The sequence below is a fragment of the Bos taurus genome, chromosome 3 (genome assembly GCF_002263795.3).
Source record: "Bos taurus isolate L1 Dominette 01449 registration number 42190680 breed Hereford chromosome 3, ARS-UCD2.0, whole genome shotgun sequence".
In the NCBI taxonomy this organism is placed as follows: Eukaryota; Metazoa; Chordata; class Mammalia; order Artiodactyla; family Bovidae; genus Bos; species Bos taurus.
Window position 1 is genome coordinate 23,056,827 of NC_037330.1, and position 17,008 is coordinate 23,073,834.

The following is a 17,008-nucleotide window of genomic DNA, read 5'->3' on the forward strand; positions in this document are numbered from 1 at the left end:
TTTTTTTTAAACCTCCCTAGATAATTCCAATGTGTAGCCAGAGCTGAAAAATGCAATTTAAAAGATAACTAGAAAGACAATTTTACTTCCAAACAGCATGAAGTAACAGTGCACATATTTATTACCACACAAGTCTGATGGGAATAACTGAAAACCTGGACAAAATATATGAAAGAAAGATTTTCAGACACTGGATATTAGGCAACACAGATAGTGATCCCAGAAAAGATAAACCAAAGAAGTGAAGCACACAAGTGCCCTAGTTTACTTCTTAGAGAAAGTTTATAGTTGGCAATGATAAGAGAGGGAATCAAGGCAGAGCCTGGTCATCTCCCTAAGTTGAAGTAAAACTAGCAATTTGGGAAGGCCAACATAGCAAATGTGGAATAGCCAAAATGGCCAAATATGGAACAACCCAGATGTCCATCAGCAAATCAATGGATAAACAGAATATGATACATGCATATAATGGTATATTGTTCAGCCTTAAAAAAGAACAGAGTTCTGACACATGCTGCTACCACACAGATGAAGCTTGAAGACATTATGCTAATAATTTTCCTTAGAAGTTCATCAAACATTTAAGGAAGAAATAATGCCAGCTCTACACAAACTCTCCCCCAAAAATTGAAGAAGAAGGACTACTTCCAAACTCATTTTATGAGGAAAAAATTATTCTTATATGAAATCCAGACAACGTGAAGAATACAAACCAACATCCCCCCTGAATATAGATGCAAAAATTCTTAACAAAATTTTAGCAGCTCTAATCCAACAATATAGAAAGGATAATATATCATGACATAGTGGCATTTATTCCAGGATCTCAATGTTAATTTTAACATTCTTAAAAGAATCAATGTAATTTATCATATTAATCAAAAATAAAAAAGAAACATTACATAGCATCTCATTCATATGTAAATCAAACATCCATTCCTAGTGAAAACTCTCAGAAAATTATGAATGGAAGGGGACTTCCTCAATCTGATGAAAAGTGCCTATGAAAAACTTATAGGTGACATTATACTTCTTCTTAAGATCAGGAACAAGGCAAAGTATGTTTGCTTTTACTATTTCAATTCAACTTTGTGCTAGAGGTGCTAGCTGGTGCAATAAGGCAAAATAAATAAATATATAAAAGACATAGAGATTGGAAAGAAAGAAATAAAACTCTTTCTCTCCCTCCTTTCCTCTTCCTCTCTTTGTGTGGATGACATAAGTTTTATGTATAAAATTCTACAGAATCTACCAAAAAAAATCTACTATAACTAAACAATGAATTTAGCAAAGCTACAGGATTTAAGATCAGTATACAAAAATCAATATAGGGCTTCCCTGATGGCTCAGTGGTAAGAATCTGCCTCTGCCTGCCAATGCAGGAGACACGGGTTTGATCCCTGGTCCAGGAAGATTCCATATGCCATGGAGCAAATAAGCCCATGCGCCACAGCAATTGAGCCGGTGCTCTAGAGCTCAGGAGCTGGAATTACTGAGCCCAGGAGCTGCAACCACTGAGCCCACATGCCACAGCTACTGAAGCCCGAGAGCCCTAGAGCCTGTGCTCTGCAACAAGAGAAGCCAACTCAATGAGAAGCCTATGTACCGCAACTAGAGAGCAACCACTGCTCCCACAACTAGAGAAAAAGCCCATGCAGCAATGAAGACTCAGCACAGGCAAAAATGAATAAACAAATAAAATTATTAAAAATCAATAAAAATCAATATAAACTAGCAAAAACAATCATAAATTGAAATTTTAAAGACATTATCATTTATGAAAGAATTACAAATATGAAGAATTCAAGGATAAATGTCTCATAAGATGTGTAAATTCTATATAGTAAAAACATAAAACATTGCTGAGAGAAATTAAAGAAGAACTTAATGGGGATTTCACAGCCTCACTAATTATTGATGTTTTAGGCCATATAGTTCTTTACTGTTAGAACTGCTCTGTGCAATGTAGGATGTTAACCAGTATTCCTGACTTCTATTTACTAAATGCCAGAATCACCTTTGCTGCAGTTAGGATAATCAAAAATGTGTCCAGACACTGTCAAATGTCCTTTATGAGGCATAACTGTCCCTGTTTGAGAACCATGGACCTAAATAAATGAAGAGATATACCATGTTATGGATCAGAAGACTCAATATTGTTAAAAATATCAATTCTCCCCAAATTAATATATAAACTTCAGTACAATCCCATTCAAATCCCAGCAGACTTTTTATCTGTATTGACAATTGGAATCTAAAATGTATATGGAAATGCAAAGAACCTAGAACAGCCAAATAATTTTGAATAAGAAGAATGAAATTGGAGAATTTGTACTACGTTATCTCAAGACTTACAAAACTATAGTAATCAAGATATTAATAGTAGAGTATTGGCTCAAAGACAGACACAAAGATCAATGGAATAGAATAGAAAAATCAGATATACAGTCACATATCCATGGAAAAAGTGGAAACAGTGACAGACTATTTTCTTGGGCTCCAAAATCACTATGGACAATGACTATGGCCATGAAATTCAAAGACACTTGCTTCTTGGAAGTAAAGCTATGACAAACCTAGACAGCATGTTGAAAAGCAGAGACATCCCTTTGCCAACAAAGGTCCATCTAGTCAAAACCGGGTTTTTTCCAGTAGTCATGTACAGGTGTAAGAGTTGGACCATAAATAAGGTTGAGCACTGAAGAATTGATGCTTTTGAACTGTGGTGCTGAAGAAGACTCTTGAGAGTCCCTTGAACAGCAAGGAGATCAAACCAGTCAATCCTAAGGGAAACCAACCCTGAGTATTCACTGGAAGGACTGATGCTGAAGCTGAAGCTCCAATACTTTGGCCACCTGATGCAAAGAGCTGACTCACTGGAAAAGACCCTGATGCTGGGAAAGACTGAGGGCAGGAGGAGAAGGGGGCAACAGAGGATGAGATGGTTGGATGCCATCACTGACTCAATGGACATGAATTTGAGCAAACTCCAGGAGATGGTGAAGGACAGGGAAGCCTGGTGTGCTACAGTTCATGGGGTCACAGAGTCGGACAGGACTTAATGACTGAACAACAAATACATGGTCAATTGATTTCAGTAAAAGTATCAAGGCAATTTCATGGAGAAAGGATAGATTTCTTAACAAACAGTGCTGAAAGAACACTATATGCAAAAAATGAACCTTGATCAAAACCTTGTTCTATATACAAAAGTTAACTCAAAATGGATCATAGACCTGAACGTAAAACATAAAACTATGCAACTTCTAGAAGAAAACATAGGAGAATATTTTGTGACCTTGGGTTAAGTAATGGTTTCTTAGTTATATTAATAACATTAAAAGCAAAATCTTTAAAGAAAAATGTGACACTTTGGACTTACTTTAGCAAATTTTTTAAAACTTCTGGCCTTCAAAAGACACTGTTACTAAAATGAAAAAACAAACTGTAGATGGGGAGAAAATATTCACAATGTACATACATAATAAAACTTGTATTTGGAATAGAAAACTCAAATTTTACAATAAAAAAGCAAACAACTCCATTAAAATGGGAAAAAAATTTCAACAAACACTTCATAAAAATATACAGATAAAAATAAAGCACATGAAAAGATGTTCAACATCGGTAGTCAATGGGAAATGCAGATCTAAGATACTATTTCACATTTACTAGAATGGCCATAAGACAGTAACAAATGTTGACAAGGATGTGGAGAAACAGGGACCTTCATACATCTCTACTGGGAATGTAAAAGGTAAAATACCTTTGACACAGAATTTTGCAATTTCTTAAAAAGTTAAACATCTATCTACCTATTGTTCTACTCCTAGAAATTCATACAAGAGAAATGTAAGCATATGCACACACAAAGACTAGCACTCAAATGTTCATAGCAGCTTCATTCACAATAGCCACATTACAGAAACAACCCAACAGTTAGTGAATCAATAAACTGTGGCATAGCCATACAATGGAATACTTCTCAGCAATGAAAGAAAATGAATGATTACTACCTACAACAGCGTGGATAAATCTTAAAATAACTAAGTAATAAGTGTGTGAAAGAAGCCAGGCAAAAACAAAGAATACATACTGTATGATCCCACTTATATAAAATTATAGAAAATGCAAGCTATCATGTAGTGACAAAAGGATCAGTGGTTCCCTGTCTGTTAGTGGGGCAGGAGGCGATGGAAGGTAGGGATTATGAGAGGGCAGAAGAAAACTTTAGGATGATGGACATGTAATGCTTTCACAAATATATACATACATATATATTTCACAAATACATACCTGCATAAATATATATAAACTTTTCAAATTGTACATTTTAAATTTGCCTGGTTTATTCTATGTCAATTATATCTCAATAAAGCAGTAAAAAAAAAAACAAAAAGAGAGATGGCTAAAGAGACATAATGGCTGACATTTGATGTTAGAAATGCACTGATCCTTCTCTGACACCATCCTTCACCCTTAACTCTGACAGTTGTCTGCTGGTTCCAGGCTATCCACCTAGAATGTGCAATCTGCTAGGCTTCAAAAGTGCACATTATAGAATATTAAACATAGTTCCTTCGCTGTACAGCAGAAATTAACACAAGATTGTAAATCAACTACACTTCAATAAAATTTTTTAAAAGGGGGCAAAAACAAGTGCACATTAAAGCACATTACCATCCACTGGCAACTCACTTAATTCTTTTTTAAATAGTTGTGCAATTGCAAGAGGGTCACATCTGAATTAAATCATCATAGAAAAGTTCTAGCACAGCATGGGTCTCACCTGAATAAGGCCTTTTTCCCAAGGCCATACATCCACTTATATCCCTCTGCTAAAATGTACTTCCCACCCAACTCTGGCTTCCTTATCTTGCTAGGCTAGAAAAAGTTCATCTCGTGTGTGTGTGTGTGTGTGTGTGTGTGTGTGAAGCCCTCTCTAATTCTCTGCCTCTTAGCACTGTATCCAGTCGCCATTAACCACGTGGTTCATATTACCAGCTTATAGGGGCTTTAGCAATGTCTCCCAACCCCATTTCCCTTTCCCCATGATGACTTTTACCTAAGCAAAGTCACCTTGCCATTTGGAGTTTAAACTTGACAGTGAAGACAAACTGGTTCAGAGCAGAAATGTGCAGGCACTTGAAACAGACATAAAGATTCCCAAACCAAACAATTACCTGAAAATATTAGCACGTCAGATAAAAAAAGAAGGTCCACATAAGAAGAGAGGTTGATCCTTAATGACACCATCCAGGGAAGAAAGAACCCGTTTGTATCCTCTGATACTCTGTTCAAAGCTATTTTTCCTTAATTTAGAATTTACTGATTAATTCTCCTGATTCTAAATTTGGGTTTCCCAGGTGGCTCAGAGGTAAAGAATCCACCTGCCAATGCAGGAGAAACAGGAGAAGCAGGTTTGATTTCTGGGCCAGGAGGATCGCTTGGAGCAGGAAATGGCAACCCACTCCAGTATTCTTGCCTAAAAAGTCCCAGGGATAGAGGAGCCTGGAGGGCTACAGTCCATAGGGTTGCAAAGAGTCGGGCACGACTGAGCACACACACAAAACAGCAATTCTAAATCCAAGTTTCACAAACAACCTTTTAATTACAATTTGGCTTCCAAATGTGGCAAGTATGCCAAAAGAACTCACTGACATAAAAAAAGAGGACCTAGTTCCCTAAGATGACTCCTCATTGTAAATTAGTAACTTGCCATCCTGGCTTTATATAGTAGCCATATGAATTTAATAATCAGTCTGAGAAACAGACTCAACAACTAAAGCACAGTTTGCACAATAATACCACCTTGCATGATCTCTTGGGACAGAGTCAGCTTTCCTTGGAGAGATCTTTGCATTTATTTATTTATTTTCCATAGTCCATCTTACTATTATAACACTTATTCCACACTGTAGTTACATAGGTAAGCGGAGTTTAGAATGATAGGTTCTCAACTACCTCAGGGTAGTTTGCATCCAATTTTGTACTGACGTCTACCATCATTGCTTGATTTAAAAATACTGAATTAAAATGAGCTGCTTTCATATATACAATGGACTATTACTCAGCCATAAAAAGGAGTGCATTTGAGTTAGTTCTAATGAGGGGGCTGAACCTAGAGCCTATTATACAGTGTGAAGTAAGACAGAAAGAGAAAAACAAATATCGTATACTAATGCTTATATATGGAATCTAGAAAGATGCTACTGATGCACCTATTTGTAGGGCAGCAATGGAGACGCAGACATAGAGAACAGACTTGGGGTCACAGTGAGGGAAGGAGAGCGTGGGGTGAATTGAGACAGTAGCATTGAAACACATACATTCCCATACGTAAAATTAGATAGCCAGTGGAAATTTGCTGTACAGCAGAGCTCAAATCACTGGCTCTGTGACAACCTAGAGGGGTGGAGTGGGGTGGGGGCTGGGGGGTGGGAGGGAGTTCCAGAGGGAGGGAACATACATATATCTATGGCTGATTCATGTTGATGTATGGCAAAAACCAACAAAATATTGTAAAGCAATTATCCTCCAATTAAAAATAAATTTAAATATTAAAAAAATGAGCTGCTTTCTTACATTTTTAGTTGATCGGGAGTTAGAAAACTGGATACCAAAGATACTTTCTCCTAAGTGCAAGCCTCTAATACTCATAAACTTCTAGTACTAGAGCTAAGATAGGTATGTTTTTAAAAGTATGTTGCACATTCCTGGAGATCTGATTTTTAAATGAGGTCACAGTAGCATCAACCTCAGTGAAGTTTCTGACTTCAGGGCATTCCTGAAATGTTTAAAAACATTTCAAGGTTCATCATCACATCAACTAAGATGAATGTAGAGATCTGTCAGATGAATAATTATTAAGGGAATAACAAAAGCATATCCATCTATTTTAACAATTAAGCCACAATTTAGAGAACCTAATTCTAAGCCACAATTTAGAGAACCTAATTCTAACCCAACAAATTTTTTGTTACGAAGGACAGAAAAATCACATGTTTATGATACAGAGTCATGACTCATTTAAAATTTTGCAATGACAATGCTTCTTTTCATGAAAAGTGTTCACCCTAGCATATATAAAATAGTAAAGAAGAATTTAAAATTTAAATATATTCAGATTAATTTTTTGTTTCAAGCTTTAAACAAATTTCCAAAGTATTGTTGAAAAATATTCAACACACCATCAGTAGAGCATGTTTAAAAAGAAATTATGTTTGGGCTAAAATTCCACTTTATAAAAAATCAAATAATGACTACTTCTTGCCTCTTTCCATCTTTCAAGGCAGTAATTTATCCTGGATTTCTTCATAATTGTGATTCCTTTAAGCACTGTTAACTGAGTAGCCTGACTCAGTTTTCCCAAATAAACAATGAACAGTGTAATGAATAAACACAATTAAGTGTCTGAATAAATTGTTTCCTCATTCACATAGTCTTGAATACAAAATACAGATCCTATTAATATGCAGATCTGTAATTAATACTCAAAAGACCCAAATTCTGATATTATGCATAGGAAACAGGCCTACAGAAATGAATTTTTTTCAGATGCCCCCGTTAGTTAATGGCAGCCTCCATGCTGAAATCAATATTGCCCTGTAGTTTGATTTATGAGTACTAGCTTCCCATTAAAGTATAAGCTAAAGATGCTCCAACAGGGAGAGATTTATTTCAAGAAGTCAGCAGCACAATCTGTCTGTTGTCCAAAAAAAAAAAAATTATATGGCAGATTTTCATCCTGCTGCTGCTAAGAAAATTTGGGCCTAATGGGTGGGGTCTTCCACGCCAGACCAGTGGAAGTGACTGGGTTTAGGTGGGGCTCGTCCTGGTAGGCATCATCCATCCAGCCAACAGGCAGGGCCTCAGCTCTTCAGGAAAAGAGAGCCTAGGAAGAAGGAACCATCACTACCCCACCCTGCTGCCTGTATCTAAGATGGGGCGGGGAGGAGGACGGGGCAGGAATAAGATAAGGCAGTGCTTTCAACTGTACCCCCGCATGCATTTCCCGGTCCTTTATCTTCTTTTAGCTTCCCTAGTGCTTTCAACCTGGCATGGCCTTCTGAATCCTGCGTTCATCTCTTGTTTGACTTGACCCAGCAGGCACGGCCTTCAATCTCATCTCTGCCAACGGAGCCCTAGACTACACGTTAAGCAAAGACCTTAGGGGTAGAGACTGAGTTTCCTATGCTTTAGTCCAGCGCCAATCCAGCGCCACACCTGTATTTCCAGGCAACTCCCTACTGTCTCTCCCCCTCCGCCCCCGCCACCAGCCCCATCATCCCCCAGTCCCTAGCCATGCCCTTCAACGTTCTCCAAACTAATGTCACTCTGTGTCAACCCTCCGAAGCGCCCGAGTCTCCAGCCCTGATTCCCAGCCCCAAAGGCGAAGGTTCCCCTACACCAGCGCTTCGGACGCCGCCACTCCCGGCGCAGTCTGCAGCCTCCGGGGCTCCCGCGGTGCTCTCACCTCATCCAGGGTGCGGCTGCCGCGGCTGCCTCTTCCTCTTCGGCCGCTGCTGCCCAGCTCCCGGCCGGCTCGGGATGCCGTCGTTCCCGGCCGGGAGACTGCCGCGAGGACGGCGGGATTCGCGCCGCGTCCCTGGACCAGTAGGGCGCGTGGTGCGCCCGGCGGACCGCGCGGCAGCAGCAGCCGCAGTCGCAGCGGCGGCGGCAGCAGGACCCGCTGTCAATCCTCTTCATGAATTTCCCGGTCCTAACCAGCCCAGTCCTAGTTACCGTCCTTGCTTGGTTTTCCTAAGGTCTTCCCGCACTGCCAGGACGCATCATCTCGGCGAGGATGCTATCCACTCCAGCTGCCCCCGGCGCGGTGCAGACCTGGGAAGACCAGGCCTCCTCCGCGCTGCCTCCGCCACCTGCTCCGCCCAGATTGCCTCGGTCCCTCTCCCACAAACACTCGCCGCTGCCTCTGCACCCTCTGTCATCTCCCCCTTCTCTCCCACCCACTACCTCAACCTGGAGAGCTTTTCATTTCCAGACCTCCTTTCTGTGTTCTTCCTATCTGCTCCATTGTCACTGTCCTCAATTTCCAACCTCAAAAAGTTTCTCCTCTCACTCCTCTCCATATTTTCCTGGGTTTTGTCCTCCACCCTCCAAATCCATCACCCTCTTATATTTTACATTATTCTCTCCTCAGAATCATTACTTCTCTAGGTTTGTTGTCTAGCCTTCTTTCTCTCTTTTAAAATCTTCTTTCTTTTCAATTTTCCCTTTAGTTATTATAAAAACCTTTCTCATAAACAACCTCAATTTTTCTTTCAATTGAGACTTTCTGATTGCTATTTTCCATGAAGAGCTCATAGTAAAATATATATAACTTGGTATCTGGTATCAAATCAAAAGCGTGTTTTCATGGTTTAAAAAAAAAGTTCATTGATCAAATAAATCTTCCACTCAATGTTTGTTCGGAAAACCCATTTTCTTATATTCCAGTCTTTTCTAAGAATGGAAACTGAGTCTCCAGCAAAGCAGAATGCTTCTACTGTACCATTCTATATCAGCAGTCTCAGCTTACTGGTTCTACTTAATGAGTTTTGGACTTTACCATGGTGTGAACATGAGATGCGTTCAGTGGAAACCAGATCTAGAATTTTGAATTTTGATCTTTTCCTGGACTAGAGATATGGGGTAATACTCTCTGGTGATGCTGGGCTCCCAGTCAGGTACGTTTATAACCACTCTGTACCCATACAACCATTCTGTTTTTCACTTTCAGTATAACAGCCAATAAATTATTACATGAGATATTCAACACTATTATAAAATAGGCTTTGTGTTAGATGATTTTGCCCAGCTGTAGGCTGATTAGGTGTTCTGAGCATGTTTAAGGCAGTCTAGGCTAAGCTGTGATGTTTGGTCAGTTAGGTATACAAAATGCCTTTTGACAAGATATTTTTGCTTTATGATGGGTTTATAGGGAGGTAACCCCATGGCAATGGCACCCCACTCCAGTACTCTTGCCTGGAAAATCCCATGGGCACAGGAGCCTGGTAGGCTGCAGTCCATGAGTCCCGAAGAATCGTCGGAGACGACTGAACGACTTCACTTTCACTTTTCACTTTCATGCATTGGAGAAGGAAATGGCCACCCACTCCAGTGTTCTTGCCTGGAGAATCCCAGGGACGGGGGAGCCTGCTGGGCTGCCGTCTATGGGGTCACATAGAGTCGGACACAACTGAAGCTACTTAGCAGCAGCAGCAATCCCATTGTAGCGCTTCCTTGATGGCTCAGTGGTAAAGAATCCACCTGCCAATGCAGGAGATGTTGGTTCTATCCCTGAGTCGGGAAGATCCCCTGGAGAAGGAAATGGCAACACACTCCAGTATTCTTGCCTGGAGAATCCCATAAACACAGGAGCCTATCGGGCTACAGTCCATGGGGTCACAAAAGAGTCGGACATAACTTAGTGACTAAACAACAAGAAACAAAATCCCATTATAATTTGCAAGGCCTGAAAGGGACAAGGTTTATCTTTTAGTGGGTAGTATGGATCCCAAGGTTCATAGGCAATAGTCATTATCATTAACTCAGTGAGAATAAAGCTGAACATCTCTTAAGTCATTTTTTTCCTCCAAAATCTGCTATTCATTCTTCTGGTTTATTAACTCCAACACTACCATCCACAAAGTTGCTTGAGCCCCCAAACTAGGTATCATCAGAGATGTATCTTCCTCATGCAACTCATCCGGTCTTTAATTCCACTTCTTGACTATTTCTTTAAGTGGTCTCTCCCATCATGATTCCAGCTGCTTCCAGAAAATGACACTATCAGGTATCTCATCGTTCTTTCTTTCAAACCTAACTTAATCTGTATCTTTACAAATCTTTATTTTCCCCCCAATCTATCTTACTGAAGCCATTTATGACTCTCATCTCTACTTTTTGTTCTTGTTTAGTTGCTTAGTCATGTGCAACTCCTTTCTGACTCTTTGGACTGGAGTCTGCCAGGCTCCTCTGTCCATGGAATTTCCCAGGCAGGAATACTGGAGTGGGTTGACATTTCCTTCTCCCAGGGGTCTTCTTGACCCAGGGATTGAACCTGTGTCTTCTGCTTGGCAGGCGGATTCTTTACCACTGAGCCACCTTGGAAGATCCTCATCTCTACTAGAAAATTCTTAATTATCTTTTGTTGGCTTAATATTTTTTGGCCACCCTTTTTCTGTTAGCTCCATACTGAGCCTATAAACATGTTCACATTTCTTCATCCCTAAAACAGAGACTTCTTCCTCTAAACTCTATCATATCTCCCATTTCCCTTCCCCCTCTAACCACCACCATATCTCTCATTTCCCTTCATAACCAGTTTGCTTACATACACTGTATACATTTGATGTCTATGCCTCTTGACTTACATACATTGTTTACCACTTAATTCTCTGAAATCTGGCTTCTAATCCTATTAGGCTGAGCACCGAAGAATTGATGCCTTCAAACTGTGGTGCTGGAGAAGACTCTTGAGAGTCACTTGGACAGCAAGGAGAACAAACCAGTCAATCCTAAAAGAAATCAACCCTGAATATTCACTGAAAGGACTGATGCTGAAGCTGAAGCTCCAATACTTTGGGCATCTGATGCAAAGAGCTGACTCACTGGAAAAGACCCTGATGCTGGGAAAGATCAAAGGCAGGAGACAGGGATGACAGAGGATGAGGTGGTTGGATGGCATCACCAACTCAATGGACATGAGTTTGAGTGGACTGTGGGAGATGGTGAAGGACAGGGAAGCCTGGGGTGCTGCAGTCCATGGGGTTGCAAAGAGTTCACTCGACTGAGCAACTGAACAACAATACTATTATTTAGTAGAAGTTGCTTTCCTAGCAGACCCGGACTTTGGCTTTGCCCATAGACTAGAGGTAGATTTTATCTAATATACAAATTAAAAGGAGTGGTGTTCCCAAATTTAAAATGTAGATGCCATTTTCATTAGTTGAGTCAGATAAAAAGTTCAATGAAGTCACAGCAAACTCAAAAGCTAAGAAGTATTGAAACATCCAGTTTTAGCTAGGATGGAGGAGCATGTATCAGAGTGACTTTTCCCACCTTGGGTGGGGGAGTAAGATACAATAGAATATATAAATACTTATAAATATGTAAGTATTACATATATATATATATACACACACATACATACATATAAATATGTTGTTGTTCAGTCACCCAGTCATATCCAACTCTTTGAGACCCTATGGACTGCAGCACGCCAGGACAAAAAGATATAAATATAGAAAAATACAGAAACAACTCTTGGAAGGAACTGATGAGTAACCTAAGCAGGCAGGATTCGAATCTATGATTCTTAAGGAGAGAGAAGCACATGAAATGAGCTCCATATTCATCCTGGGATTTCTTTCCAAATCAAGTGCTAGAGAATAATCAGGGTTTCCCAGGTGGCACTAGTGGTAAAGAACCCGCCTGCCAATGCAGGAGACATAAGAGATGCAGTTTGATCCCTGGATAGGAAAGATCCTCTGGAGGAGGTCATGACAACCCAGTCCAGTATTCTTCCCCAGAGGATCCCACGGACAGAGGAGCCTGGCGGGCTACAGTCATAAGGTCGCAAAGAGTTGGACACAACTGAAGCGACTTAGCATGCACATATGCCTACACCAATAAAAAATTTTTAAGAAAAGAATATTACTGTATATGTTGAGAAAATAAAGTATTGATTCAAAAGGGAAAACAAGCTTATTTCTTTTGTTAGATTTACCTACATATTTCATTTATTTTGGTGCTGTTATAAGTGAAATTACATTCTTAATTTTATTTTGGAATTATTAATTTCTAGTGCAATTACAATTGATTTTGTACCCTACAATTCTGACAAATTCACTTATTAATTACAATTTTTTGTGTTCACTCTTTAGAATTTTCTATGTACAAGATCAAGCCATCTGCAAATAGATTTGGAGTTACTTTTTCCTTTCAAATGTTGTTGGCTTTATTTCTTTTTCTTGTCTAATTGCCCCAGTAAGAACTTCACATGTAATGTTGAGGAGAAGTAGGGAAGTGGACATTTTTGTCTTGTTCCCAATTTTAGAGAAAAAGCTTTCAGTCTTTCACTTTTAAGTATCATATTAGTTTTGTGTTTTTTTATAAATGTCAATTAATCAGGTTGAGGAATACCTCTTCTAGTCCTAGTTTGTTGGTTGTTTTTAAGAGAAAAAAGTGTTATATTTTCTCAAATGCTTTTTTCATTTTTTTGAGATGAACACTTGAGTTTTGTCCATTATTCCACTAATAGGTACATTACATATACTGATTTTCATATGTTAAGCCAACCTTGTGTTCCCAGGATAAATCTCATATCATCATTATTGTATAATCCATTACTTGCTTCTGGGAAAAGTTCACTACTATTTTGCTACTTATCTTTATATAAGGTATATTGGTCTGTCATTTTCATTTTTTGTGAAGTCTTTGAGTAATAGTGGCCTCATAAAATGAGCTAGGACACGTTCACACTCTCCTTTTTTTTTTTTTTTTTTTTGGTAGGGGGAAGAGTTTGCAAGGTATTAGCATTCTTTAAACAATTGCTAAAATTCACAAGTTAAGCCAGTTGGACCATAACTCTTCCTTGTTGGAAGTTTTACTACTGCTGCTGCTGCTACTACTGTTGCTGCTGCTGCTGCTACTACTGTTACTGCTGCTGCTGCTAAATCGCTTCAGTCGTGTCCGACTCTGTGCGACCTCATAGACGGCAGCCCACCAGACCCCGCCGTCCCTGGGATTCTCTAGGCAAGAGTACTGGAGTGGGTTGCCATTGCCTTCTCCAACTATTACTATTACTACTCATTTAATTGCTTGTTATAGGTCTATTCAGGTTTTCTGTTTCTCTTTGAATCAGTTTAAGTAGCTTGTGTTTTCCTTGGAATGTGTCCTTTTCATCTAGTGTATCTAATTTGTTGGCATACAATTATATATAGCATTCCCTTATAATCCTTTTTATTTCCATGGGCAATACTAATATGCCCTCTTTCATTTGTAATTTGACCCATGTATTTTAATTTGTTTAAAGAAGGGAGGATAACAAAGACTAGTAATAACTGAAAGCTCTGACCCCTAAGGTTGTAAAGAAAATCACTCAGAAAGAAAGTTGTTTGCTCATTTCCGACACACAAGTATGGATGCTGCTGCTGCTAAGTCGCTTCAGTTGTGTCCGACTCTGTGCGACCCCATAGACGGAAGCCCACCAGGCTCCCCTGTCCCTGGATTCTCCAGGCAAGAACACTGGAGTGGCTTGCCATTTCCTTCTCCAATGCATGAAAGTGAAAAGTGAAAGTGAAGTCGCTCAGTGGGTGTCCAACCCTCAACGACCCCATGGACTGCAGCCTACCAGGCTCCTCCATCCATGGGATTTGCCAGGCAAGAGTACTGGAGTGGGGTGCCATTGCCTTCTCCGCAAGTATGGATAGAAGAGAGTAAAGAAGCAGGAGGTGAAGAGGTATAAGAGGAGGAAGCCAAACAACACTGGGAACAAGAGCGTAGCCTTGGGCCAGGGTCCTGGTTCCACCGCAGGGGACACACATAACAGAATCTTTGAGCTCTTTACAGAACTAAAACCTCCAACAAAAGGAAGAAGATGTTAGCATTCTTCATTCCAGAGAAGACCACCTGAGATTAGATTAAAAGAACCAGAGAAGCTCATCAAGAGACTACCAGGTCTAGACTCTGCTTATACACCGTGATCTTTATCAGCATCCCTGCCCTTGAACCATTGCTATAAAACTGCACCAAATTCTCCCAAATGGGGAAACACAGTTTTTGAAGGATAAGCCCAAATTCTGTCTCTGAAATTCGATCCAGCACTGGTGCAAAGAGGCTAAGCTTTTGGCTTTGCCGATTGTGAATTACGCTGTACATGCTCATTCCACTCTGACTCTTTGCAAACACATGGACTGTACCCGCCAAGCTCCTCTGTCTATGGAATTGTCCAGGCAGGAATACTGGAGTGGGTTGCCATTTCCTACTCCAGGGGATCTTCCCAGCCCAGGGATGGAACCCATGTCTCTGGGGACTCCTGCATTGACAGTTGGATTCTTTACCACTGGTGCCATCTGGAAAGTCCTGGAATATTGTATACAACCGATGAAGAATTGTCTCAGTCCATGAGTAGGCCATTCATTCAGTCATCTATTCATCAAACATTAACTGAGCATTTGCTAGGTTCCTGGGGGAACAGGGCACTAGACTCTGGGGGATAACAAATGACTACTATTACTGCTCTAAAAGATTTTAGAGGCTATGAGGGTAAAAAAGAAATCTGTTAAAACTTTTAAGTTCAATAAAATATTTTAGATCCTATCAAAACTATTCCAATTATCCTCACAACCCCACTATCTCAAAATCCAAGGGATGGGTCTGGTGGTCTCTGCCTAGCTTTCCCAACAAAGCAGGGAAATCGGACAAAAATAAAGAAAGTTTCATGAGGTAGCGTCTAAAGGCAGGGAGTAGTTTGCTTAGGCTGGATATTTGAAGCAGGGTATCTAAGGTGGTAATTATTTTAAATAGTGGCTTTCACATTACTTACAGTGTGCACCTTGTTCATTTTTCCTCCTTCCTCACCCAAATCCTAACTTTCACTTTAATGTCTGGACCAACTAACTGTGTGTGGACAACATAGGTAAAGATTGTGAACGAACTTAAGGTTGAACAAAATGAAAGTTCTGCTTTATTGGAGCTCACATTGTAGGACAGTTTAGTCAGTGAACTGATAATTCAAAATAACCACCAGCTCTGAGGGCATCAATATATTCGCAGCCTGATCGCCGCTTCCCAATCACCAGTGCAGCCAGGAGAACCAGGCTCGAGGTGGGGCCGACGGGCGGGTGCCACGATGGAAGGCGGGGCTCGTTCTGGGAGTCCCTGGAGGTAGCCAATGGCCACCTGGGAGACGGAGCTTTTGAAACCGACTGGCATGGAAACTGACCAATCAGAAGCTAATCTGGATAAACTGCAGAAGTGGTACCAGCAGAGTTTTGGCGCAGTTTGATAGGAGGTGCGGGTTGAAGAGCGATAGCTCAGATAAGCTGCTATTTGCTAATCTGTAAGAAAAGGTTTCAGTTTTTAAATAACTAGTTCAGCCATACTACCACATATGCCTGATAACAGCCCAGAAATAGTGCCTTTTTTTTTGTCTGCCAAGAGCATCACTTCCTCCTGAGGAAAAAAAAAATTTTTTTTTCATTTTTGGAATTATGTAATTCATACAGGAGCTGCTGTTTACTTACAGACAGTGTTTGGTCTGGGGGTTGATACGGGCCACAGGTTTCTGGGAATGTTATTATTCATCTTCATAACCTAGCTCAGTGTCTGGCATACAATTAGGCACTCAGGAATTGTTTAAAAATAAGTGGACACAAGCCTTGAACTGTTGCTTTCTTTGATCTCTCGTGTAAAGTCTCTAACCTTCTGACTCTGCCTTAATGGAAAGTCCCATTCTGTTTTAGCAGCTTAATTTAGATAGGTGCTTTATTTCGTTTATTTGGATACGAAGTGCTGTTCTGATATTCAAATTTCTGTTTACCTCCCCCCACCCCTCAGTACAACCTTTACAAATTCCAAGATTCTTGAATTTGACCCATTTCATAGTGTTGTCGGGCTTCCGGCGTAGATCAGTCAGTAAAGAGTGTGACTGCAATACAGGAGACCTGCATTTGATCCCTGGGTTGGGAGGATCCCCTGGAGAAGGAAATGGCAACCCACGCCGGTATTCTTGCCTGGAGAATCCCATGGACAGAGGAGCCTGGCAGGCTACAGTCTATAGAGTCGTAAGAGTCGAACACGACTGAGTAACTAAGCACACAGGAATAGTGTTGTCAGGTTTCAAGCAGACATCGGGCCTTGGGGAGAGCCTAGATCCAGGAACTACAAAGAGGCTGGAATTCCTGCTCCAAATTTGCTTCTCTATGCATTCTTCTCTCTTTGCTTCTCTCATCAACATAGCCTTACCCTTAATTAAAATATTGGTATTATCAATTTCCTA

General features: G+C 40.3%; 1 protein-coding gene across 12 annotated transcripts in view; it reads right to left on the minus strand.

Annotated features, from left to right (window-relative positions):
• The window catches only part of PDE4DIP (phosphodiesterase 4D interacting protein), a 238,485-nt gene extending 229,761 nt beyond the window's left edge, over positions 1-8,724 (minus strand). For all 12 annotated transcript variants that reach the window (XM_059885018.1, XM_024990000.1, XM_059885010.1 and 9 more), the window contains exon 1: positions 8,477-8,724. In XM_059885018.1, coding sequence (XP_059741001.1) covers positions 8,477-8,709 — 233 coding nt within the window. In that variant the 5' untranslated portion in view covers positions 8,710-8,724. The remainder of the gene's footprint in view (positions 1-8,476) is intronic.
• Between the last annotated feature and the right edge of the window lie 8,284 nt (positions 8,725-17,008).